The sequence below is a fragment of the Biomphalaria glabrata genome, chromosome 11 (assembly GCF_947242115.1).
Source record: "Biomphalaria glabrata chromosome 11, xgBioGlab47.1, whole genome shotgun sequence".
In the NCBI taxonomy this organism is placed as follows: domain Eukaryota; kingdom Metazoa; phylum Mollusca; class Gastropoda; family Planorbidae; genus Biomphalaria; species Biomphalaria glabrata.
This window is the reverse complement of record NC_074721.1, coordinates 10,029,294-10,057,226: the sequence shown is the minus strand read 5'-3', so window position 1 is coordinate 10,057,226 and position 27,933 is coordinate 10,029,294. Positions and strand designations below refer to the sequence as shown.

Genomic DNA, 27,933 nt, shown 5'->3' with positions numbered 1-27,933 from the left:
AAATATAAGTTAATAGTAGAAATGTGATATAGTTTTCATCTCTGTAGCATTTTACGTCTCGTGAGATGAACTTTTCTCTTTTTGCAAACTTCTTGTGTTACTAAATAAGCCACTCCTTGACACACAGCTGCGGTCATAAGTTGGGCATCTGTAATAAACTGGCGCCGTTACACTTTCATCTTTCTTTCTACTACTGTTTTGAATGCCATCTGCAGCCTGGGACTCTTTCTTTTGTGCTCGCTCTCCATGTGGATTAATCCAGTACCACAGTTTCCCAACTGTCCGTATGTTCCAGATTTCAAATCGCATTAATTTTGAGAGTTTTCTTTTGATTGTATTTGGCAAGTACTTTTATTCCTTTATTCACAATTAAGGCCACCATTTATATTTCTAATATTAAAGGTTTTTAAGTTTAGGATTCTAGAGCGTAGATACACCTGTCTAGAATGCAATCATACACCTTTAAATATATATATATATATATACACACAAAGCAACACACATACACACGCATATATATACATATATATATATATATATATATATATATATATATATATATATATATATATATATATATATATATATATATATATATATATTTTATTTTATTATTTATTTATTTATATATTATTAAGTATCAGTATCATTTTTTATTGAACTGTTTTCCTCAGTTTGTTATATAAAACAATTTGTCATTAAAAATATCTTATATTGTTTGGTTTTTATATATAAATATTTATGTATTATAATATTTAAAATGATTTTCTTAGATTTCAGAGCGTTATTATTTCACTGCATTTCTATGAAAATAAAATTTTAATTGATCCCCTGGCGGATAACTTATTTGTCTGTTTAAGATGTGGTAAAATATACAGGTCGCAATATGGTTTGAATTGGGAACGTGTAATGCTGCACTTGTCCTTAGTTTTAAGAATAGAAGACAGCGTTTTATTATCTTATTAGATTCCTATGTTAATCATTTATATATGTCTATGACTAAAGGAAGAAGTATGTTGAAAACTAAAGTTCCCCTTTTAGACCCGATTTATAGATCAGATGATGTTAATGTCATCTATTTCTTTGGCCAGCAATTAACGAGCAGGATGTCATGTGAAGAGCACAACGACCAACTACCGTTAATTTCTCCAACTAAAGTCGGGCACCCATTTGAACTGGATGGACTCAGAAGCTCTCTTAAAACCCGAAATTCTATATCCCAGGTCTCATCGAGATTCAGCGTCCGCGTCCCTAGATGACTGTTAAAAATAGCCCAATATTATTGTCAAAAGACATTACTTTAGGGCCGGCCTTAGGCAGCCTTGACCGATTGCACCAATTGGGTGGGTCCCGCAATAAACATTAAGTATATCACTTTCAAGCTTGACTCTTGCCACAGGTTTTTAAAATATAGGGACTTAAAGAGTTAGCATATTTAGTGTATCGTCCGATTTAAGTTACTTTAATAAAGCGTATGTCCCTAAAACATATACATATACAGTGGCGTAGCTGGGGTGTGGAAATCGGGGTGTCAAAATTTAAAAATCCCCCACTTGAGCCCCAAATGAGTGTCCGAAATTTATTTTACATTAAATATGGAATATTACGCCATTATGTCGAATGTCAAAATGTAGAGGCCCCTAAAGAGGTCAAGCCCCCCGGACCTCCCCCCCCAAATCGCTAGCTACGCCACTGTGCATATACATATTTAAAAAGAAATACACATTCTTGTAACAAACAACTACGTCTAATTTGAATGTTAAGGTTTCTTTTTTTTTTTTCATTTCAAATAGAAGCTTATAGTTCTACTTATAAAATATTAAATGACTTGAATTAATTCTGAAAAAAAACAAACAAACAGTTATTACCTTTTGTGTATCATGAACTTTAAAATAAATAAACAAACAAGAGACCAACAAGAAAAGGGCTACACAGTGAACAATCATGGACCTAGAATATTGCTAACATTTTAATGGTTCAACTTTGACCTTCAAAATGCACACATCTTTACATTATATTATTTTTTTTTAAATAACTACTTACAATTACAAATGTAAAATTATGGATGTTTATTAACAGGAATAGAGAAAACAAAAGGTTTAGCATAAAATGTCTGGTGGGTGGTTGATGGTCTAGTTCAGGGGTCGGCAACCTTTTGAGTCGGAAGAGTCAAAAATTAAAATTGACAAAATTTTAAAGTTTTTAAAGAGCCACAAAATTTGTTCCTTTTGCCGACAATAAATATAACTCGCGTAATTGATTTTTTTATGAACAAAAATTCATTCATAAGAAAATATACCTATTTATTCATATATTTAAGTAGTGTTTTTCGCAACAAAGATAATATATATATGGCGTTATTAGATTTTATTTATTTAGTTCGGTAACAACTAAAGCTATTAAACATTTACTTACCACACTTACTTGTACTTCAATAACAAACAATTATGCAAACAAATTCAATGGGAGCATTGGCAATGTTTGGCTTCTTACTTAACTTTTAATTCTATTCATGCAAGAGAACGCACGAATATGTTGATCCAAAGATAGTCAGCACTTCAAATGCCAACTTCTTCACCTCTCTGTAGCCATCTGGAAGATTATTCCATGCGTCGAACCAACTCGCGGCATTTCTTTGAAAGCTGTCCACTTTCGTTGCGTTACGTACATTTCTGAACCTTCAACTTTACCAACTTAATTTTCAACTCTATAAAATACTCACACCACAAAGCTTTACTTTTGAAATAGATCAAATTCATTTCTAGAGATCCAGTATCAATTCTTAATGACTCAATGTTTATGTCATTGGTTAACATGCATGACTTATTGTCTTCAAGGTATTTTTGCATGGCATTCGCTAAATCTTCTCCTCTAGTTGGTCACGAGACAAATTCTTCTTTTGGTCCTTGTGAAGACATATATCTGAGAAACTTGTATAGTGTCTTTATGTCGCAAGACTCATCTATATCAAGTGAAAAGACAGAAGTTGAATATTTTTCACCTGCAAATATGTTACATTTGAAAACATTTTAGCTATTCTATCTTGTACTGTTTTAGCGGATAGAGGCAAATCTTTGATTATTTTTTACCAAGATTTCTAATTAAAAAAAAAAAATCACGAAACTGTTCTTCAGATGCTGGTAGAAATCAGTCTTTGACATACTCACCATCTGTGAATGATTAGAATGTTTGTGCAATTTCTAGTGGTACCGCAAAGCTTGCCAGATTATCATTACTTTTAGTTTGCGTCTAACTTTAAGAAAATAATTTGCTCCTACTTCATCTACTTGAAACAACAAACTATACAACACAGTCAAAGCACGTGATGAAGACGCAAATTCGCCCTGCGTCGAAAACGAATTAAAACCTACATAGAACATCCGACGACGGAGTCATTCGAGAGCTTCCGACGGACTGACGATAGTAACAACGCGTGTAATGGGGGAAGGCTCTGGTGAAAAGCGAGTACTATTGGCTGGGAGATTGAATCGGTGCCTAATCCCTTAAACGATTCAGAACTATTTGAAACAAAATATTTTCTTCTGGAACTAAAGAGCCGCAGCTTCACATCCAAAGAGTCGCATGTGGCTCGCGAGTCGCAGGTTGCCGACCACGGGTCTAGTTTACTGATAGAGCTGTTGTGCAATCTGCTAACTTGAGAATAAACAATATGGAATACGACAATCCACCCTCTTTAAACACACACCACTTTATAACAGCAATAAGGGGCACAATCCACGTCGTCAAGAGTCACTACAAGCAGTCTCTTCGTCTTTCGTCCATTATTCGTTTCTAACATATATTCGTTCTAACTTCGCACTGTCGCGTCGCTAGGGAACTACACAATTTAACCTAATTTGTACACGTCCTACTACTGAGTCACTACACCTTCTTAATGTTAAATTGTATCCGTGATTGTATCAGTAATTATTTTCATAGCACTTGATGCTTGATCAGGGGCGGACTGGGTGTTAAAATCGGCCCGGGCATTTCTATACAATCAGGCTCATAAATTGCATATCATAAATCATATGATGGGCATCCAATTATAGACATGCCTGACCTCAAAATCATTACGTTTAAGTTTGAGTATCAATAACTGTCTACGTGCATACAGTGTATTTATTAGAAATATGGGCCTTATGTTGCTTTTTAATTGCTAAGTGTGTAGGCCATTTAAAGATAAAGCCTACTAGTAGCACTGTCCACGGATGTAGACTATTACATTATTTCGGAAACATTGTTACATCAAATTAGTTTTACACTGTAGAGAGATTTCCCATCAACAAGACGCTCAGAAGAGAGAATATTATAAAACAGTTAACAATTTAATACATAGTGGCATCCATGCGGCCCTTTCGGTGGCCTGTTACGTGCGCATCTTAGTGTGAATGTGAAATGGTGCGATTGCGTGTTGAAAGGAGAAAAGAATCAAAATGGAGGAATATGAACAAGAAAGTGTTTTCAGTATTAATAAAGATTAAAGTATTTATAAACTGTGATTTGTCGTTTTCATGTCTAAAGAGTCTCATCCAATATGAAGACGTAACAAGTGGCGCCCAACGCAAAGGTAACCCACGTATCCCTCTATTCACAGGGGATCTCCTGTCAGCAGACAGTAGAGATAGTATAGTCTAGATCTAGAGACAGGAGAACATTCGATTCGATATTATTAGTAATCAACTATGGCGGACAAGGCTGAGGTAGCAGCATTGAAGGAAGAGGGAAGGTTGTTGGAGCTTGAAGGGGCAGAACTAAGAAAATACGTACAAGAAAGGTTAATGGAGAGGGAGAGATTAGCGATGGAAAGAGACAAAGAAAAGGAGAGATTAGCGATGGAAAGAGACAAAGAAAAGGAGAGATTAGATAAGGAGGACAAAAGAGAAAGGGAAAAAGAAAAGGAGAGATTAGCGATGGAAAGAGACTGTCACCGAGTGATTTTATATGTTATGAATGTGGCTGTGGTTATCAATGTAGGCGTGGTGGTGACATTGGGTTCTTGTTACAAATCACTGAATAATGAAATGACGCTGGGTGTAGCAGACAATAAGTTTAATATAACACCACATAGTGAATACACCATACAATTCGACCCAGGAATGGTCAGTATTAATCCAACAGTAATATACGAATATCACAACTTAGTACTTATTCTATAACCAACTACTTTAAACATCTAACTCTACTGCTTATATCTTAAGTGACTCAATACAAGTGCTTGCTACAAGATCTCTATGTGGACTGACTGCCTTTAACTCTCTGGTTCACCTAAGGTCAAAAGTGTTCACCTTAGTGCTACATGGGTTGTGAATAAGATTCACAATATGGAATTAACATACACAATACAGAATTAGGGTTTCTACTCTATGGCACCAACTTTGAGGTGGTGACATTACCTATCACCCCCTTTTGAAAAAAAAAATTTTGAAGAAATTTTTTTTTAGCTTGACGACATACAATTGCAGAGTTCAAATAGAACTACAAACTTGCAATAAAATATATAATATGACAGTGTTACACAAAATATTTGCTGAATCAAAAAAAATTCATACAAGGGCAAAATTCTCTAATTCATCTTATTCTTGTAAGGCAATTCAAATAATTCTCTGAGTCAAATACTTAACCTCTCAAATAATTCTTTACATGTAGTTCTAATATATACATCAATGTTCAAATGTGTTCAATATTTACAAGTCTTTTTCATAATAATATGTGCAAAGTGTGACAAAAATTTCAATGACAATCTCCTATGTCACAATGTGAAAAATTAATACAAGTTTTTATTCACAATATCTATTTATAAAAAAAATCTTTGACACTATAGAAATGTTAGAAGTCTGGTTTTTTAACACCAATAGTACAATATGTACAAATCATGTAGAAAATGTTACAAGTAAGTCTCAATATGTAAGTGATAAGTATAGAAAAATTCAAAATATGTGTCAAAATTCAACATCAAATTGTTTAATGATCATTGTTACCAATTCAATGTATCTGTTTACTTCAATATGAGGTTTGACATCTCCATAAAAAATTGTTGTGCATTAATATTACACAAGTAAATATGTATAATTCAAGTATCAAAATATTGGATCAAAAGTATGAACATCAAATCAAAATAAATATCTTTCATGGTGCTTGTTGCATGCACCTTATGTTTCAATTAAGTATTTCTCCATATGACAGTTCAAATAATTTGTAGCTAGTAATGGCAAAAGTTTAATGTTACATTGTTTATCAAATAATTATTGTGTACAAAGTTCAAAAAAATCTTTGTCAAAAAAAGCTTCAACTGAGAAAGTGTGTCAGTTGTGATACAATCTTTTGAGGTTACATTAATTTGTTCAAGCATATACATACAAGCATAACATCATAATGGTTTAGTTTTATTTATTTTAATCTGTTGTGAAAAAAAATGCAAGTCCAATTTAAAAAATAATATCAAGTGTCTCTTTCAGTACTTGAAATATCAAAAAGTTTGTACAACAATCTTCTTGTTTACATCAATACAAAAAATATATAGTCCATAAGAATAGTTTGACAAAAATGTTTTCAAAAAAATACAAGTGTATGTCAATATTTCATTACACTAATTGACATTGAATAAATAAGTTACATTATGAATCAATCTCCTTTTTTCAATAGTATTGAAAATGTGACTAAGTTATATAATTGTGATAAATGACATAGTAAAAAAATTCCAATCTTGTTTACAATAGCTGTGGAAAAAAATTTGTCAAAGTTGTTCTCAATACAATGAGAAAAAATAATGTTTACATTGCATGGAAAAAATTAAGCTAGGTACTGAATAAGTTGGGAAAAAAAATTCAATGTTTGTTTACATTGTTGAGTACAAAAATGTTATTCTTGTTGACAAAAGAATGTGAAAAAATGTAGGTTACAATGAAGTAATCAAATTCCAAAGTTTGTTTACAAATAGTACTCAATGTTTACAAAATAATGCTCAGTGTTTACAACATGACATCATAGCTGGTTGTAAAAATAATTTTTTTTACTTTAAGGTGTGAATCTTAAATCTTTGACATTTAGCAATACAAGTTTTGACTAACATGACATAGATCATTATCTAAGTCATTCTGATTATCTTGAATATATCTGGACATAAAATCAGCAATAACATTATCTTTCCCTTTTATTTGTTTTATTTCAAAATGGAAATCAGCTAGGATCATGGTCCATCTTGTAATTCTACTATTAGTATTTGCTTTAACATTTAGAGTGGTTAATGGTTTATGATCTGTAAATATTAGGAAAAATCTGCCTAACAGATGTCTTTTTAGTCGCAGTGTACACCACACTATGGCTAAACATTCTTTTTCTATGGTACTGTTTCATATTCTATTGGTCTTTCAGTTGCTACAGCTGCTATGTTTTGTCTGGTATGATTGTTATTGTGGTAAGTATGTTGTCTATCTTGAAATTGGTCTCTTCTAGACATTCTGTTTGTTTGATGTGATCTACTGTTAGTTGGACTGTAGCTTTGCCATGTTCTTCTGTTATATTGTTGTTGATAGGATCTATTGTAGTTAGGACTGAAGCTCTGGAAAGTTCTGTTATCTCTTCCATATTTATGGTTTCTATTTACATATTGCTGTTTTTCTGATGCCATTCTCTTTCTGCACTCTGCTTTGGTGTGACCCAATATGCCACAGAAAAAACATTGTATGCTCTTGGCATATTTAAATTTATATGTAGTTCTTGGATGGTTTTCTGTCACTGTTGCAGCTACATTGTATAATTCCCTTTTGTCAATGGTGATGTTAGGGTGTGAGTCTTTGTATGTTGTTAAGTTTGATATCAATTCAGCTTCATTTTTTATTTTTCTCTCCTTCAGGAATGAGAATGCTGCATCTGTAACATTAATTAACACATTCTCGATGAGAAAGAAATCTAAGATCTGTTTGGGGTCATCTAAGTTGCAGTTTGCGAGTTGTAGCCACTTTGTCATGTTCTGGCGCATGTCATGTATTGTTCTTTTTAAATCTGCATTCTTGGCTAGTTTTATTTCCCTAAAAAGTTTTCGATAGTGTTCCTCTGTCTTGCCAAAATGTTCAATTAGTCTTTGTTTCACTGTGTTGTAGTCTTTTCTTTGCTCCATAGTTAGTGTGTCGATGATGTTTAGTGGTTCACCTCTTAGGTTAGCTAGAAGTTGTTGAGCCATTTGTGCACTATTCATATTTGCTGTTTGGCAGATGTATTCAAATTGAATAATGAAATTTTCTAATGTGTCTTCTTTTGGATCAAAGTTCCTAAATTTGCTATGATACTGATGATGAGATGAAGTTTGACTTGCTGAATTGTCTTTATTTTCTTTTGCTAGCTTGGCCATTTTTTCTTCATGTTCTTTTAATTTTATTTCATGCTGGCGTTCTTTTTCTTTCTCTAAGTTTTCTTGTTCTTTCTCTCTCAGTCTTCTTTCATGTAGCCTTTCTTCCCGTTGCTTGTCTTTTTCTACTCTAATTCTATCTATTTCAATTTTAATGAATGCAGCTCTATCATCTTCTTTTAACTTTAGTTTATCCACTATCTCTATTAGTTTTTCATACTCAGCCATTTTCAAAGATTCAAATTAGTAATATAGTTTAGTAATAGATATGTGTACTAGATATTTGTAAATGAAATATTGTACAATAAATACTTATTATTGCTCAAATAGTAATTACAGGTAATAGTAGATATATATTTTGTGCGAAACAATTGAGGTTATGAGGTATCTTAAGTTATTCTTGGTACTTTGTCTAGTTCTTAATGTAATACTTTACTGATCAATTATGTGATTATGTATTTCTAGTATCTCCCCTTGCAATGTAAAAGTTTATTGCAACAAATAATTCACAATTATGTGAGCCTTATTAGTCTGATAAATAGTGATCAATGTATCAATAGTATCAAAATAGTTGAATGTGTTTGAAGAGTATATACAATATAAATCTTATCAATCTCCAATCAAAATATATCCCATAGTGTATCAAGTGTGTAGTGTAGTGTTGATAATAATAAAAATAGGTTGAAATAAGAAGTAAAATAAATATATATATATTAATAAGTAATTAGACAAACATAAATACACTATAGATACTAAACAGTCTGCTTTAAAGAGACATTACAAGATAGTAGAAATAGTAGACAAAAGAATTACAATGAGAAATAACTATGACGCAAAAGAAAATTCAACAAATGTAAACAAGACAATATCAATACAAGAGTTTAACAATATGATAGATACTTGACGAAATACAAACTTAACTAATACATCTATACGATCAAGTATTTACTTTATCTAAAGAGTCCCTACCAATACCTGGATGCTTACTTGAAAAAAAATATAAATGCTCAGACTCAATAGATAATTAAATTTAGTCCCTAAAGTCAAATGTATATATAAATACAAATGTAAACAATGAAAAAAAATTGTGGTGTAGTTTAAAGAGAACTAACCAATACTGATAATACTAAAGGGTAATTAAAGTTACTTCCCTTAAATATTCACTTGATGCTTGACTTGTACATAAAGTTCCGGTGATGCTCCACATAAAATATGTCCACAGTACAGTTCATAAGTAATCCACTTGCTAAATCCGCAGCACAACGGTACAGTTCATAAGTAATCCACTTGTTAAATCCACAGCACAATGGTACAGTTCATAAGTAATACACTTGCTAAATCCACAGCACAATGGTACAGTTCATAAGTAATCCACTTGTTAAATCCACAGTACAATGTTACAGTTCATAAATAATCCACTTGTTAAATCCACAGTACAATAGTAAAAGATATGGTACTTAAGTTCTTGAAAAATAGTAATCCAATAAATACTTCAGATGTTTGACAGGTAATCCAATAAATAATTCATGTGCTTGATAGGTAATCCACTGTTTCGTACAGTTGCTGAAACAAATATACATAACTAAAATGACCTTAGGTAGTGACGACAAGAGAGGTCTAAGAGTGAGAGCGCTCTCTTATTAAATGTGCTGTTAGACAGCGACAATAGGAGTGTGTCATTAGAATTATGACGAGCACTCGATGTAGATGATTCTTGAATATGTCAGCTACTTCGACTGACCATATATCAGCTGTCTTCAGACGATGACTTGAATGACTTGTAGTACTAGATTTTCACCCACACCGGTTGTAGTATCACGGTTGTCTAGTTTCACCCACACAGGCTGTAAGATCAGGGTTGTCTAGTTTCGTCCACGCAGGTTGTCTCAGCATATCATGTTAAAGTGACTTTGAACAATGCTGTCATAAATGTCGTTTTCGGCCGCTTCTGACACCATAAATGTCACTGGTTTATTTTATATGTTATGAATGTGGCTGTGGTTATCAATGTAGGCGTGGTGGTGACATTGGGTTCTTGTTACAAATCACTGAATAATGAAATGACGCTGGGTGTAGCAGACAATAAGTTTAATATAACACCACATAGTGAATACACCATACAATTCGACCCAGGAATGGTCAGTATTAATCCAACAGTAATATACGAATATCACAACTTAGTACTTATTCTATAACCAACTACTTTAAACATCTAACTCTACTGCTTATATCTTAAGTGACTCAATACAAGTGCTTGCTACAAGATCTCTATGTGGACTGACTGCCTTTAACTCTCTGGTTCACCTAAGGTCAAAAGTGTTCACCTTAGTGCTACATGGGTTGTGAATAAGATTCACAATATGGAATTAACATACACAATACAGAATTAGGGTTTCTACTCTATGGCACCAACTTTGAGGTGGTGACAGAGACAAAGAAAAGGAGAGATTAGCGATGGAAAGAGACAAAGAAAAGGAGAGATTAGATAAGGAGGACAAAAGAGAAAGAGAAAAGGATAAGGAGATAGTAGCAATTGAAAGGGAAAAGAAAAATGAATTGGTCGCCATTGAAAGAGAAAGATTAGCATTTGAAAAAGAGACAGCAGAGAAAAAGTTAAAAACAGACCAAGGAAAAGAGAATGATAAAAGAAAGAGTGACTCTACAGGGAATAAACTGGCAAAATATAAAGGTTTGATATTCAACGAAGACAAAATGGACATAGACATTTTTTTGAAGAAGTTCGAGATAGAAATGAGAGAACTGGAGTACCCTGAAGACAAATGGACATTCTTATTGTCGAGATCATTTACAGCGGAGGTGCCTTCAAAAATATGTATGAACCAGGGTAACTACAGCATTGTGAAAGAACAACTACTTCGAACTTTCGGGAAAACAGAAGCTTTCTATCGCCAACAGTTTGTTAATTGTGAGATAGAACCAGAGGATGACCCGCAGACCTTCTTGGACAAAATGAGCAGCCATTTCGATAACTGGATAGAAACCGCTGAGGTAAAAAAAACCTTTGACAGTCTTAAGACATTTCTCATGCTGGACAAAGTGATGTACGAGTGTCAGGAGGAATTAAAAATATTTCTGTTGGAGAGGAAACCGAAATCCATAGAAGACATAGTAAGACTGATAAGGGCTTATAAAGTGGCACATCCCGAGAAGAAATTATCTAGAGGCAGTGATATAGAAGAAATAGTTGCCTTTAACAGAACATGTGAGACACAGAATAACTCTCACAGAACAAGGGAGACACAGGATAGACAGTATAGAAGTGGTACATATGAAAGACAAAATGATAGCCGCAACGGAAGATATCAAGGAAACAGACAGGAAAGAAAGGACTGGGAGAAAGGTAGAATAGAGCAAGGCTTATCATTGTCATCTGATACTGGAACATTGGAGATTTTTCAGACATTCGTAGGGAACAAGGCAGCCAAGACCATCAAGGATACTGGGAGCACTATTATTGGAGTGAATAAGAATTTAGTGGAAGACCATGAATATACAGGCGAATCTAGGAAGTGTGTTATGTTTAATGGGAATATTGTACAATTACCGATTGCTAAAGTTAGTATAGACACACCGTATGTTAAGGGGACAGTGGAAGCTTGTGTTGTAGATCAGGGTGAGATAGATTTAATTATTGGGAATATTCATGGGGTGAAAATATGTTCAGTAAGGGAGATTGAGAATTGGAAGAAATATTATGGGATAAAGTCTACGCGAGGTAGAAATGGGGATGTGGAAGAAGACATAAGATCTCATACATCAGATGACATGGGTAGCAGAGAGCACGAGAAGAAAGAATTAACAGATAAGGTAGTAAGCAATGCAATAAGAATGGGTCCAAATCAAAGTAAAGTAAGGCAATCAGTGGTACAGGGAAAGCGATATAAGCCCACATACAGACGTACAAATCCATACCTCTTATGCTTTAATTGTGGGAAAAGGGGGCATATTAGAAGACAGTGTCAACAGTTAATTAGAATTAAGGATTCAAGGTACAATAGTGAAGAGGCGTATACGAGAAAAGAGAGGGATATTAGCAGCCTAGAAAACAGTACAGCTGGATCATTAGGTAGTAGAATCACAATGGGACATCATTGCAAAGGAGGGAAGCGGAAAGGATGGCATGTCAATAATGTTAGAATTATATAGATATGATTAGAAAAGGTAGGAATGATGGACATTATTTATTGTTCTATTCTACAATGAATAAATATATGTGTAATGAATTGAATATTGTTGTTACAATATGCATTGAGCAAGATAGACTTTGTTTGTTAACTATTTGATTACGACTGGAATGATGGTGTTTTGTACAGGCATACAATTATGAGTGGGGAGTTGTATTGATAGAAATATGATTACTTATAGATAAATGTTAACAGAAGTGGTTTCAATTGCTCATAATAACAGTTATTATTGTGATGAATATAATTGTTATTTCATGTTGGGATTGTATTGGTATTAACATGACATTGTGTTTGATTTTGTTTAGTTATTACATTATGGTTTTATATGTTACCGATTTTTTTAACTTGGAATAGTCTGATAATATATTCAGTGATTTGTATTTTGGACGTTCGATGTGCATCGAACTTGTTAAACAGGGGGGGTGTTACGTGCGCATCTTAGTGTGAATGTGAAATGGTGCGATTGCGTGTTGAAAGGAGAAAAGAATCAAAATGGAGGAATATGAACAAGAAAGTGTTTTCAGTATTAATAAAGATTAAAGTATTTATAAACTGTGATTTGTCGTTTTCATGTCTAAAGAGTCTCATCCAATATGAAGACGTAACATGGCCCTACCGGCCCATTTAGGTACCGGCCCACCGGGCATTTGCCAAAATGCCCATATAGCCAGTCCGCCCCTGTGCTTGATGCTCGCACTTTTAATTATGCAATAAAGGGATGCAATAAATAACAGTATGTTTAAAGATATATATATATATATCAGCAGTGGCGTAGACATGATGTTCGGAGTGTGCGGTTGACAACCATTAGAAGCGACACATTTTTTCTTCAAGGAAACGATAGCAGCTACATACCCGCGTGCATGAAATCCCAACAAAATGTCTGGATAGAGTCAGCGTACACTTTACTTTCACCTTAACCTTGGGGCACCACACATGATCTGCCGATTGCTACTCTTCAATTCTCTTTCTCTTTTGTCTTGACTAAGTCTGTTTTAATGACTGGCCCGTATAAACTCTGACGTCTTTTTTTTTAGCCTCTCTTTTATTTTCCACTGATACTGTTCTCTGCAGGAAGTACTTTGCAAGACCTTATGTGATAGATTTGATGAGAAATTTAAAGAGAATTTATCATTCTTTAAAAAGTAGAAAAGATATGAATCGAGATTTTATCATAAAAAAAATACTAGCGGCACTTTAAAAAAATGGTGTCACATCTTGAAAATCTTGACAGATTTCTTAAAATAAGACTTCTTGTAACGAAACAGAATTTGATATATCGTAACCTTTAACACATACCGCTCTTCTATATTAAACTGTTGTGAGGTTGGTTGTTGGGACGTGTTTGGGATCAAAGGCGTAGTGCGCCCGGAGCAAGAAACTTTATTGGTACCCCTTTGCTGTCCATTTTTTGATTAACATCCCAGAAATATTGGCTTATCAAAACAATGTTTTAATAATAAAATAATACAATTAACCTTAGAATGTATTACCTAACTAAATTATCTACAATAATTGTAACTCTACAAAATACTCGAATGTTTTACGTGCTAAAAGAACTCGGGATACTTCGTGGCGTTTCTTTATTTTTCAAATTGATTATTATAAAATTCCATCATCAATTGGTAGCAAACATATACTGCAACTAATATTAACCTTCATAAAGTATATATACAAAATCTTCCTCTATGTGGATATGAAAAGGAATGTAAAGTCTCAAGTTGGTAGGTCTTTTAATGTTAAAAAAACATTTCAGCCCACAGCTATTTAATTTCTTGTCACATCTATCAATTTTATTTTTTTTATGTCATGGTGAAGCCAAGAACAAATCATAGCTATGACCACTATTTCAAAACGAGTTTATTCCACTTCTGTGATCCATATAGAAAATTAACTAATAAGTTGAACTAAACGAATAAAATTAGGAATTTTGTTTCACTCGACCTATGTTATCTCTCATCGAGAGCAAAAGTCTTCAGCTATGTAGATACTGCTTTTACCAATAGAATGTTTTAATCAAGGAATCATTTTTGGGGACTATTGGAAATACACTCTAAAGATATATCCTCATTTTAAAAAAGAAAAAAAAAATCTGGTCTTCGTTTCAGATGATTAATTATGAATGCAGTGTTTCTCGTGGTTACGTAGACCCACTTGCGACCTTCATATTTTCCTGATACAGATAAAGCCGTTGTCCGCTAGGAGTCTATTTAAGGATTGTTGTTGTTTTCTTTTACATCTTCTGCGCCGGTCTCCTACAAGGGCTTTATTCTGTGCCTTAAATATGTGTCCCTCGGCCTTCGTGAAAACTCTCCAGCTGTCGCTTTCAGAGACCTTCGATGAAGTCTAGTAGGGAATCGGCGCCGGAGGCGCCATTATCCCGTTGATGGTTAGAAAGGCCTTTATCCAACCACCAGGCCTGGACATGGGGCTCTTCACCCCTGTCCTGTCTGAGGGCACCCAGCGGTAGACGGCCATATCGATTGACTGGGCCAGACCGGGGCCGTGCCGCGTACACAGCGCACCGTCCCCGAGTCTTAAGTCACCCGCTATAAGTGTCAGGGACAGCGCTAACTGCGGGGAGCTTGTCTCATATTCCTATACTGTAATCGCCACTGTTCCGTGCAAGGGCCGCCAATCCAGCAATCCGGAACTGATGACGACCCCCTTTGTGGAACGGCGTGGCGGACTTTTTGGACTGGGTTGCAGGTTACTTGTTCCATCCCCACCCCGAGTGAGATAAAAAAAAACAAAAGCTCACCCAGGGAGACCTGCTAGAAGGCCTGGTTCGCTACTCGTTCTTAGCCTGTCCAGATCCACCTCTGGATGTTTCCACCGGAGGCCACGCTGAGGCGACGGGTAGCTGGAAATCCTCCGGCTTTCAGAGACCATCTGTTGCCAGCTACTTTCCTCTATGCCAGTGATAGATAAATGGCGCCTGAATTTATCTTTATAGCGCTGACGGGGGGAAGCTCTATTATGCCTAAAGAAGGATTATGAGCACCTCAATCCACTTTCCACTACTAAAATATCTAGCATATGTCTAACAGAATTTCACAAAACCTATGTCCTTTCCTATCCTATTTCATTGATAAACTGTAGATCACACTGTAGATGATACTGCATTGATGTCACATTACATAGCGGTACCTGCGTTCAAAAAAGCATAATGAAAAAAAGTATTGCTTTGTATTTAGTGCACAAATAATATTCAAGTTAAGTATGAGTTACTGTAGCTAAAAAAGATCCAACCATTGTCACATTTTGTAAATATTTGAAAACATAGATCACTTTTTCTCACGTTCAAAATTAAGATTGAAGCAGACCTGACACAATATTTCTAATACTTTAAATAGTGGGGAGGTGCTGTGGCTGAATGGTATAAAGCGCCTGGCTTCCGAATCGAAGGTTCCGGGTTCGAATCCTAGTGAAGACTGGGAGTTTAAATTTCGGAATTTTAGGGTGCCTCTGGGTCCACCCAGCTCTAATGGGTACCTGACATTAGTTTGGGAAAAGTAAAGGCGGTTGGTAGTTGTGCTGGCCACATGACCCCCTCGTTAACCTTGTGCCACAGAATCAGATGACCTTTACATCATCTGGCTCTTAGTTTGCAAGGTCTGAAAGGGTAATTTTACTCTTTTTTTAAATAGTGGCTTTCCCCCCAACTTTCACCAACATTCGCGTCGCTCCTCCCCCTCTTTATCCAGCTAATTAATCTGCAAGCATTAGGATTAAGCTTTTCCTGCAATTGTAAGCTTCCGAAATTCATCATGTTTCGGTCTATACCACACTTTACTTTTAGGGGTAAAAAGCGCGTCAAAGTCTAAGTGAAGCTTGGGACAGGTTGATACTGAATTCTGAGAAATATTCTAGGACTTTGAGCATATACACTCATAATGGGTTTGATCAAAAGATTATACTTGTGTTCAGAAAGATATCTTGTGGCGTGCCTAATTGTAAAAAATGTCAACTGAATTTTGGTAAAAATTGAACTGTCTTCACGTAAGCGTCAGGTAAGAAAGTCAGCTTACTTGCTAGAATATTAAGTCTTCTTTCAAAGATCTTTATTAATTGATCTTGTTGCAGACGGTTCTCACAAAAGCAATAGGAAAGGTCCTAATTAGTAGATGTAACGGCTTCACGTAATGTAGTACTTTCTTTTTAGGCATTGATAATAGAATTTTTACTTGACTATTACTCAAATATGGATTACTACCGCAACAGTTGTTTGTTCTCGAAAAAAAAAAAAATTCGAGCTTCTTTGCCAGCACCCTAGGAGGTGAGAAACAGTTTGAGAAACGCTGGCCTCACAAAAAAGAGAGAACCTACACCAATCTAAACTTCAAAATAATTGTTGATAAACATGTAGAAAAAAACATTCATTTACGGTCTAATTATTTTATTGAACTCTTTTAAATAAAAAAAACAACAACAACAACAGCTTTACTCATCTACTATTCACTGAATTATAATCTCGAATCAGAGTTGTTATTTTTCAAAGTTTTCTTTTTTTAATTGAGAACGAGACTAGTTTTGCAGATGCCAATTGATGTGTTATCATGAACACAGTACATTGTATCTAACACGGTGAATACTTCGGATTTAACGAGAGTCGAAGGCTCATGTAGAGTTAAAATAAACCTAACGATAATTTACAAAATAGTTCATGTGATGCAGTAAGTAATTAATTCTATGTGATGTTTAATAGCTAAATTTAAAAAAAAATAAAGTAAAGAAAAATAGCAATTAAAAAAATAGAATAAAAAAAACACTATTTTCGTTCATTTTTTTTAGCGCCCTCTTATCGAGCGTGACCTGTGTACGTCGAAGGCGCCGTATCGTCGCCCCTAAAGCTGGCGTCCGGGGCATCATGCCTCTTCTCCCCCTCCTCTCACCACGCCTATGATCGCTGGCTTGATGCAAATCCCTGTCCAGTAACTTGATAATAGGATCCAAACATTTATTTAATATGATGTCAGGGGCGTAGCTAGGGATTTTCAATCGTCTGGGGGCCCGGGGGGTGTGACCTCTTTGGCCCCTGCATTTTGCGTAATATTAAATTTTTAATGTAAAAAACACTCACTTTGGGGCCCCCTCATGTGAAGGCCCAGAAGGATTTTCAAATTCTCCGCTTTCCACCCCCACCCTAGCTACGGCACTGTATGATGTTCAGAAAAAAAAATGTGAATATGTTTGGCGTTTTCAGGAAAAGTTACAACGGATTCTCCATATCCTACATAGCGTAGGCATTCAATATAATGACTAGATCTACTTCAGGCAATGAAAGATATTTATAAATAAAAGATTAATAAATAAAAGAAACTAATAAGATAAACATTACGATTTCAAAATTAAAAATAGATTGGTAGGCCCATTTTCAAGTATGATTATTATTTTTTTTAAGTACAAATATGCTAATCAATATTAAAATGTTCCAAATTTGTTTTAATTTATTAAAAAAAATAATATTATTATCATTATTATTCGCTGCCTTCTGTTTTAAGGGCCGGAGTTAAGTTAGTGGATGTCCTGAGACAGAATTTCGGTGGAGTTGTGATGAGATGTTTTAATTAAGACTAAGACTAAGACTAAGACTGCTTTATTGATCCTTATGGAAATTTGTTGTGATTACAAGGACACTTTTCTCATATAAAGATAACACAAAAGAAAAATACACATAAATACAACAGACACAACATAAAAAGTTCATTCAGCGACTACACACAGGCATCTTGGTGATTTTTCATGTTCCCTGATTTTTATGATGTTTTCTAGACGTCGCAACAAGTTATTCCGTATGTTAGAAGATTTTGTATAGTCGCGCCGTAAAAAGTATCTATAATCATCTTGTTTAGTTTAAAACTATTGAGTCTGTATAGAAAAAATAGTCGCTGGGCTGTTTTCTTTGTCAGAGTTCCAAGGTGGTCTTCCCATGAAAGTTTGTTATTATTATAACGCCTAGATATTTATATGCCTTTACTTGTTCTATATCTGTTGTGTTTATTTGCAGTTCACTTATAGTTTGTTTTTTCTTTCTGAAATCTATTATAAGTTCTTTACTTTTTGGCATTCAGTTCTAGAAAGTTGTCGGTGCACCAGTTTATAAACTCTTCTATCAAGCCTCGATAGTGAATTTCGTCTCCTGAAATAAGACCGACTTTGGCAGTATCATCAGCGAATTTAATGAGTTTAACTGAGTCATAGATGCTTCTTATGTCATTAGTGTAAAGAGTGTATAGTACAGGAGAAAGTACACAACCTTGTGGAGCACCCGTACATAGTACTCGAGTTGACGATTTGGTGTTGTTGACTTTAACATACTGGGGACGTTGGGTTAAAAAGTTTAGAACCCATGCTTGTAAGTAAGGGCTGACATTTAAGTTACTCAGTTTGTTTATCATTAGATGTGGCTGTATGGTATTGAAAGCCGAGGAGAAGTCTACAAAGAGAACTCGTGCATATGTTTTGGGTGTATCGAGATGCTTGTAAAGCTGGTCCAAAGGCAATAGAATTGCATCCTCAGTTCCCCTAGCTGCTTTATATGCAAATTGGTGAGGGTCTAGGCTATTATTGACTTATGCTACAAGTTGTTTAAGCATATATTTTTCAAAACATTAGAGATAGGAATCGAACCTTTTAAAGTTCGAGTTCGGTTCGCTTTGGTCAGATCTAAAATTCGGGTTCGGGTTTGGTTCGATGATATGAATATAAGCAATAGCAAAATTAGGTAATGCAATAATGTTTAATATAATTGTTAACTACAATAGTTGACCGGCAGCGTAGCATACGCCGCTATTAGCCTTAGGCCACTACAACTTCTGCAACCGCAATAGGCCCCGCACTTTCATAGGACCTGCGCTAATTCAAGGTGTATAAATTATTAGATTAAACCATTTTATACCTTCCCGCGCCCTCCTGCCGATTTAGCTGGAGCTCCTGGAAATCTCCCGAAATTGGAAAATATACGAAAAAGTCCTTAAATTATACGGAAATATATGGACAAAATTGTCATTTTGGGGTGTCATTAAATATGGAAAACGCCAATCCTACGCTCGATAAATAAAAACGGCATTATGCATAAGCCATAATTGTGTATTCTGGTGAAAGAAGCTTCTCGCGCCTCAAACTAATGAAGAATTACTTGAGATCAACAATTCTCAAAGATAGGTTGAAACATTTGGTAATTCTTGCTATTGAGCATGATCTATAAAGGAAACAGAATTATTATGATATACTGTATGACTTTCGTTCTTCAAAAACAACCAAACATCTCTATACCAATAACAATTATTGGCTTATTTTCGTGCTCCATAAAAAGGCAAAGATCTGACACACTTTTCCTCGTAGATTTTATATTCCGAGTGTACTTTTAGTTCCTTCGACTCTCCCATTTCATTAACACACAAATATTAAATGTTACGGTACCATTCGAGGTGAATCAAAAGAAAAAGATCCAAAATTTTTATTGTTTGTTTTTTTCAAAAATTAAAAAGTAACCGTCAAATTATCTCACATAAACTAAGTTTCTATTTTTTTCTTAGTAAAAAATATTTCAAAATCTTTGATTCAATTTGGTCTAGATAAGGACAGTTCGTTCGGTTCGTACCGATATGTTTTTAAGTTCAGGTTCGATTCGTTCGGTGTCAGTTCGGTTCGTTTCCCAGCTCTAGTTTTGATGATTATTGTTGGGCTCGTTTGTTAAAGTCTAGGGAAAGACAAGTTTATATATCCCGCACACATATACAATGTACACCGCAACTAACAGTGCGAAAAGACTATTATATTAAATTTGTACATTAAAATGATTTAATAAATATTAGTTTACAAAAGATAATTGGTGAAAAAAAAAATAACCTAGTAATAAAGCCCATGTATAAATCATGGGCGTTATATATATATATATATATATATATATATATATATATATATATATATATGTTTGTATGGATAGATGTGTGTGTGTGTGTACATAATTAATCTCTTATACATTCTGACCCTTTATTCTTTTGGAAGACGTTTAATGTGCCCTAGAATAGGTTCTTCCTGGAGTTAGTGAAAAAATTGTAGACTCCTCGCGCTTGCTAGCAAGGAGTCTGAGGGAGCGCTGAGAGCTCCCCCAGCGCGAGGCGTAGCCCCGCCACCAAGCACTATTTCTGGTATTGAAAGCCAACTAAATGTATATTCTGAGGTACCTACAGTGCATTATTTTGTTATTAAAAAGTTTTATTTCAAAAACCTAATGTGCTATTCTTAGTGACATAGACCCTCCCGCGCCGTTCAGCGCATTTGCTGGTAAGCTGTTTCCACAAAAATCTGTCCCTGGCAATGTCTGAAGCCTCTTCCCACCTGCTCTGAGGACCTCCATGAAAGTGTGGCGCCAAGTTGTACTATGATGTCATCGCAACTCTTATTATGCGTAATTCATTTTGTCGGAGTACATGTCCCGCAATCAAAATAGTCGACTCCCATTTCATCATAAGATTTCCTTGATTTGGACCCGATCTCTATAACTCCTAAAATCCGTCTTAGCTATCTTTGTAGAGCCACATTTAGTGATTTTCAATTTCATTGCACTTTATTAATGAAGTGCAGCCACTGGTAGACTTGTGTAACTTCTCTTGACTTCGATCTTGGAATTATGTGACTATTTTGCTTTAGATGTTATATCGAAAAGGGACATTTTATCGTCAAAATCATCTGTTGGGGGTTTTTAAACTAAAATATATCTGGAGTTGTTTTTTTTTAAATTCAAAACCACATTTAGCATTGGTCATAGAATTTGGTGACTGTAGTTTGCTTTAAAATTAATATTGAAGAGAGAGGCTTTCAACCTTAAAACGCTCAGTGATTTTAAAATCAAAACTATCTTGAAGGGTTTTAAACTTTTTAGAAAGCCATCTGGAGGAGAGGAGAGGAGTTGAAACTCAAAACCCCTCATTGGCTTGGCTGCGCTCAAAGAATTTTAGTGTGTAATTTGCTTTTTTTATATAATGAAGAGGTATTTTTTAGCATCAAACCCCCCTGAAAGTAAATTTAAACTCAAAACACCCAATAGGCTTGGCTACGTTCATAGAATTTTTATTGCTAAATTAGTTTTTTATTTTATTTTGAAGATTTATTTTTTAGTATTTTGAGTGCGTAATTTGCTTTTTTTTTATATTGAAGAGGTATTTTTAGCTTCAAACCCAGCTGAAGAGGGGTTTAAACTCAAAACCCCTTTGGCTAGGTTCATACAATTTTGAGTTTGTAATTTGCTTTTTTATATTGGAGAGGGGTTTATTGTAAATTTTGGAGAGGGGTTTAAAATCAAAATCTTCTATAGATGTGCTCTTGGAATTTGGGGATTGTCGTTTGCATTTTTTTTTGTTTTATAGAAGAGGGGGTTTTAAACCTAAAACCCCCTTGTAGGGGTTTTCATACTCAAAACACCTTGTAGGAGTTTTAAATCTAAAACCCCCTTGTAGGGGTTTTCATACTCAAAACCCATGGTAGGGGGTTTTAAACTTAAAAACCCCTGGTAGGGGTTTTCAAACTCAAAACCCCCTGGTAGGGGATTTTAAACTCAAAAACCGTTGGTAGGGGGGTTTCAAACTCAAAAACCCTCAAAACCCCCTAGTAGTGGGTTTCCAACTCAAAACCCCCTTGACTGTGCTAGGGCAAGTGATGGTTTAAATTAGTATTAAAATTTCACCTAAAATAAACAAAATTAAAGCAAAAGATCTGTCACTAAACTCCGACATCCCCCCCCCCCCGCAGGGGGGATTTCATTTCGAAGGGGTTGAAACCCAACCCCCCCCCCACTGGTTACGCCCATGGTATTAATGTTTAAAATAAATTCTCATCATAGATTGCTCATTAACGAGTGAATACTACAGTGCTGAAACAGTGGTCCTATTGTCTTGTCTACTTATTTTCTTAGCTGCTAGCACGTTGGGTCTTTTTCTGGTGGTCGTAGGACTGGCACTCAGAAGGATGAATCATCCGCTCTGTCTTAGGACGTCTGCTCGGGATGTCCTCCATGCTGTAGGCAATCTGTCTCTAGGGTTAAGCTGCTGCCTGTTTAGCGGTAGAGAAGGTGTTGCAGCCTAAGTTTTTAGTAGTTATTGCAGAAAGATCTTTCAGCTGTGGTTTCTAGCTCGCAACTGGCCGTGCTAACTCACACCAGTTTATTTTCTGAAGCGAAGGCTGCTCTAAGCAATCGGCAGTGGGTTGTGCATTGGGCAGTGGTCAGCTTGGGCCGTATACTAAGCATATGATTCTGGGCAGTATGTACTGTGGACACTGGGCAATATTCTAAGGGGAACTGGACACTAGGAAATGCCTTTTCGCTAACGTGTGTGTGGTTGGCTCCGGTCACAGCGTGGATTGAAGATCTTGCTGTTATAGGCAACTGCGTCTACGTTGATAAAGCGTTATCAGCAAACAGTTACAGCAACCAGGCTCGGGATATTATAGACGATTAGGAACTTCCTAAAAGCATAGAGTTGGGATTATCATAAGTCTTGCAATCATTCAGATGCAGACATTGGTATTAATCTAAAAAAGGCATTTAAAACAATTAGGTGTGAAATCTTAAAGCATACATAACTCAATAATAAACAAAATACAAAGAAGATAACCACAATGAATGTGTTATCATACATTGTAGGATGGTACTAATCAAGATTCATTCATTGAATACGATTACGCCAATAAATCAGTTGTAGAAAAATGGTGAATGACCATAGAACACAAAGATGAATGATTGATTTGATTACACTAAACCATAGTCATCTAAGGAGCATAAGTTCATCAGAGTGTGAGGCATAATTGAATTAGAACGAATACAAAAGGGTGTGTAAAATAATTAATTTCACACGCGCTGTTTGAGTTTAGAGCAAGGTGAACTGAGTTCTTAGATAGATAGATATCACTTATATTCACGAAAAATTGTCGTTTAGATTAATCATTTGAATAAAGATTTGCGTAAAATATTTTAATAAATTAAATATAATAAAGGAATAGAGAACAATGGTTTGAAATGTAAATAACCGTAGTGGCATTAATAAAATACTTTATATACTCTAGACTCTAGATAAAAATAATACAATGCTCATTTACAACAAAACAATAGTGTAATGGTGTAATGAAGGGGAGCATGGTTTGTGTATACACATATCCCTATAAAATAAAATGTGTAGTAAAGGTGCATAGACTCATCCGTTTGTCCTAAAATATCAAGAATCTAACTCAGTCGGAGTAGGCTGTTTAGTTGTGTTTGCGGGCCTATCTTAAAATGCTTTGTGTCTCTCTTTATATATAGATGGGACTTTTTGTTGGACGGATGGGCAAGAAAGCTAGTTGATTTTCCCAATGTATCTATGTACCGGAGATGTAAGGCGTCAGGTCAGATTTATGGTCTATATTCGTTGACTACCGTGTGAGTAAGTACTTGAATATGTCTCTGTCCATCCTTTGCAACACTATTCTTATTTCATAGGGCGGTGCGTATCCTACGTGGTAAAGGGGGTGTGAATTGTTATTCAGCTGCTGTGTCATCGGTCACCCGTCCAGCGGTCAATACTTAAGACTTAACCTTAGAGAAGCTAGTTTATGTTTTAAGCCGATTTTCGTCCCGTGACAGCCAGTACCTTTGTCTTGACGAGGGTGGGGGGGGGGGGGGGAGATAAATTATAGAAGAATGTAGTTATAGGTGGAGAAGAAAATGATGGATACATTTTTTAAAAAAGTTTGTCACAATATCCCGGGAAAACTCAGAAGAACTTTTATATGCAAGTTTCGTATTGTCAAAAGAGGTTCCTATACTTTTTCGAAGTTTGTTTAAATTACAACTGTCTAAGTGTGTATATTGTGTACAACTTTATTGTTGTAGGTAAATTGTTGAAACAAAATTTGTTTCATATTGTTTTGTATGACAGTAACGCAACAGAACGTGTGATGATTGTGATCAATTTAAATTCTACAACTACAATGGAGCCACTTGACTTGATCTTGATTTATAAGCTGACGAAACAATTTGTTGTGATGATTGTGAAAAGCACAAGTTAATTTATCATGCAAAACAAATCTGAAGCGGTGCCATTCATGTTACTCGGAAATATTTACACAGATGTCGACATTCAAAAAAATGGCTTGTACCCGTATACAATAACTTAACTCGTCTTGACATTAAACTTTACAATCACCCCTGAAGGCAATGCTAGAAAATACAAGTTGTAAAAAGCTGTTTTCTCATACTGTAGTGTAACTCAGTTGATTTTCTGTGTGCGTCCAGCGTGTCAGAAGGTCATGCCCAGTGCGTGTTTCATGTCCAGTGTGTGTGTGTGTGTGTGTGTGTGTGTGTGTGTATAGACAGCATCAGTGTTATGCCAGACGTGCTGGTTTCATTCACTGTTCATTGTAGTCTAATTTTGTCGAATAAAGCCTTGTTATTGGTATACTAGTATTTGTTGTTTCATTACAATTTATTCGACAAAATTATGTATCTGGATTAGTGTTGAATTTCTTAATCTACAATGGATAAATTACTCAGACCGAAAGAGTTGGACATTGATCCTAATGCTCCACTGGCCTCAGAAAAATGGATTCACTGGTATGACACATTTCAGAATTTTCTTTCGTCCATCAAGGATATTAACGAAGACTTTAAACTAAAGTTGTTGAAGAATCACGTATCTGCTACGGTTTATATGCTCATCAGTGATGTATCGTCCTATTCGATGGCCATAGACACACTCAAGACAACCTATATTAAGGTAAAGAATGACATTTTTGCAAGACACTTGGTTGCTACATGTAAACAGCAGCCGGGCCAAACGGTAGAGTCCTTTATGCTAAAGTTGCGAAGCCTTGCCCGGGACTGTGACTTTAAAGAAGTTACTGCAGAACAGCACAGAGACATTTGCATTAGAGACGCTTTCATAACTGATCTGGCATCCAACACTATTAGACAGCGGGTACTGGAAAAGACATCTCTTAATCTACAAAGCGCTTTTGACGAAGCTAGAGTGTTAGAAACAGCCACAACGCATGCTCAGGCTTACAATTCAACGAACGATATCTCTTGTGGGGCAATGAAAACGCCAACTAGCTCCCATCTAGAAACATACATTTCTAATTAAGACCAGGAATTGAATGCCATTAAGTCGCTATGCTACTTCTGTGGTAGGAGGAGACACTCTAGGACTGAATGCCCTGCTCGAAATGCATTATGTCATCAGTGCGGTAAAAAGGGACACTTCCAAACTGCTTGTAAATCAATTAAAACAAAAGCCACCAAAGCTGCCAGCACAATATCACTGATCAGTGTGATAACTCCAACTACCTTGTCATCAACGCATTTCTCTGGGCTTACAAAGTCTACGGCCCAAGTGAACGTCAACGGGTTGGTGTTGCAAGCTCTTATAGACACTGGCAGCTGTGAAAGCTATATATCAGAAGCCATCGTCAAGAGAAATAAATGGCCAGTACGCCCGTCTACAAACAGAATATTCATGGCCACTACACATCTTTCTGAAAAGACATTAGGACATACATTTGCCGAGGTCCAGTACAAGGGAGAATACTACAAAAAGGTCAAACTTTCTATACTTGCTGGATTGTGCTCGGATGTAATACTTGGTGTAGACTTTATAAGTATTCATAAGGAATTGACCATACCGTACGGAGGAAAACGCAATCCCTTAAACATCTGTGGTCTTAAAGCAGCACGAGTCGAAACACCGAGCCTATTCAGTAATCTAACTTCTGACTGCAGACCGGTGGCTACTAAGTCCCGAAAGCACTCAATAAGTGATACCAAATTTATTGAGTCTGAAGTGAGAAGTGTTATACCAGTCTTGCTGGTTTTATTCACTGTTCATTGTAGTCTAATTTTGTCGAATAAAGCCATTTTATTGGTATACTAGTATTTGTTGTTTGATTACACATACATCTCGTTTTTTGCTATCAATTTTTTAGATCCCATTCAGATAAAAAAAAAAGAAAAGAAAAGCACTCAACCCAGTGAGAAGTTATATTGACATGGAGCTAAATAAGCTTTTTTTTTTTGTGAATGATATACTGGCGTAAATCGTCACTTTGTATAAGAAATGTATGATAAAGACTAACTAATACCTGTGTTATGCTACGGTTGAAATAGTTGGTATGTAATTTACTTTGCCCGGAACTGACCAATGAAACTGCCCGAATTAAAATGAAACGCTATTTTTCGCGGAAAGAAGAGATATCACAATTGACAACATATAGTCCACACTTTGCACATTTATTTTGATTTTGTCAGTCATTGATCTCGATCTGTTCCTGCAATCATGCATGGTTTCTCAGTTTCTAATAAGATTTCTAAGTCTGATTGTATGTTCCTAATTCTTTGAAAGTTTATTACTAGTTTTTGAGGTACTTTATTTGAGATAGTGTTTCAAATGTTACATAGGTTAAAATTTTCTGCATCAAAGGAATCAAACACTCCTGGTGTAAACTGAAGTAACCCACACTGTACATAGTGCAACGATGTGTCTTTGTAGCCTAATGCATTACACACAGATGTATTTATATGGAGACACAACGCTTGTTACAAGACATCACAGGTATCACATTAATGGCTTTTTGTTTCTAGGTGCATACTTTTTTTTTTACAGAAGTTATCTTTAGATCTAGGTTCTGACTGTATAGAAATTAGAAAGCAAAGAAGCAAGAGTATTGTCATTTACAATCTGATCTGTTGTCAAACAAAATCTTTGACAAAGCCTTTTACAAAAGTGTGATCGTATAAACCTATTACGCCAAGCTCATTTACACCGAACGAACTTGCGTTCTAACTAGTTGAGATAGCGTTCCAAAAACAGTGGTTGGAATTTACCTCGTGACATTAAACGCATTCTCTGAATTTGAATGGGCGATTTATAAGGCTAAAGAAGTGCACTGGGAACTGCATTAACATTTCGCTTGTTTCGCTTTGTTAAGCGTAAGAATGTTAAAAGGAGAGGGGGCGAGGGAGTTTTAGGGTGGGAAATTTCGGGCTGACTAGGGTATGATGGACTAGTCCGGGCTTCCTCTCCTGAACAGTATCAATCCCCCTCCCGAAATGAAAGCATGGGCGTAGCCGGGGGGGGGGGTTTTGGGGTTCAACCCCCCCCCCCCGAAATGAAATTCCCCCCCTCTTTAATAATAAAAACAAAGCAAACTATACACTCAAAATGTTACGAGTGTAGTCAAAGGGGTTTTGAGTTTAAACTCCCCTCCAGTGGAGTTTGAAGCTAAAAAGTACCTCTTCAATATAAATAAAAGAAAATTACTCACTCTAAAATCTATGAGCGTAGCCAAAGGGGTTTTGAGTTTTAACCCCTCTTCTACAGATGGCGTTTTTTTTTAAAGTTTAAAACC

At 35.5% G+C, this 27,933-nt stretch overlaps 1 protein-coding gene across 1 annotated transcript in view; it reads left to right on the top strand.

Annotated features, from left to right (window-relative positions):
• Nucleotides 1-27,933, top strand: part of LOC129921611 (mucin-2-like) — a 361,373-nt gene that overhangs the window by 56,515 nt on the left and 276,925 nt on the right. Inside the window, exon 2 of the mRNA XM_056004463.1 lies at nucleotides 27,006-27,137. Within this exon, the coding sequence (XP_055860438.1) occupies nucleotides 27,104-27,137 (34 nt within the window). The 5' untranslated portion in view covers nucleotides 27,006-27,103. The remainder of the gene's footprint in view (nucleotides 1-27,005; nucleotides 27,138-27,933) is intronic.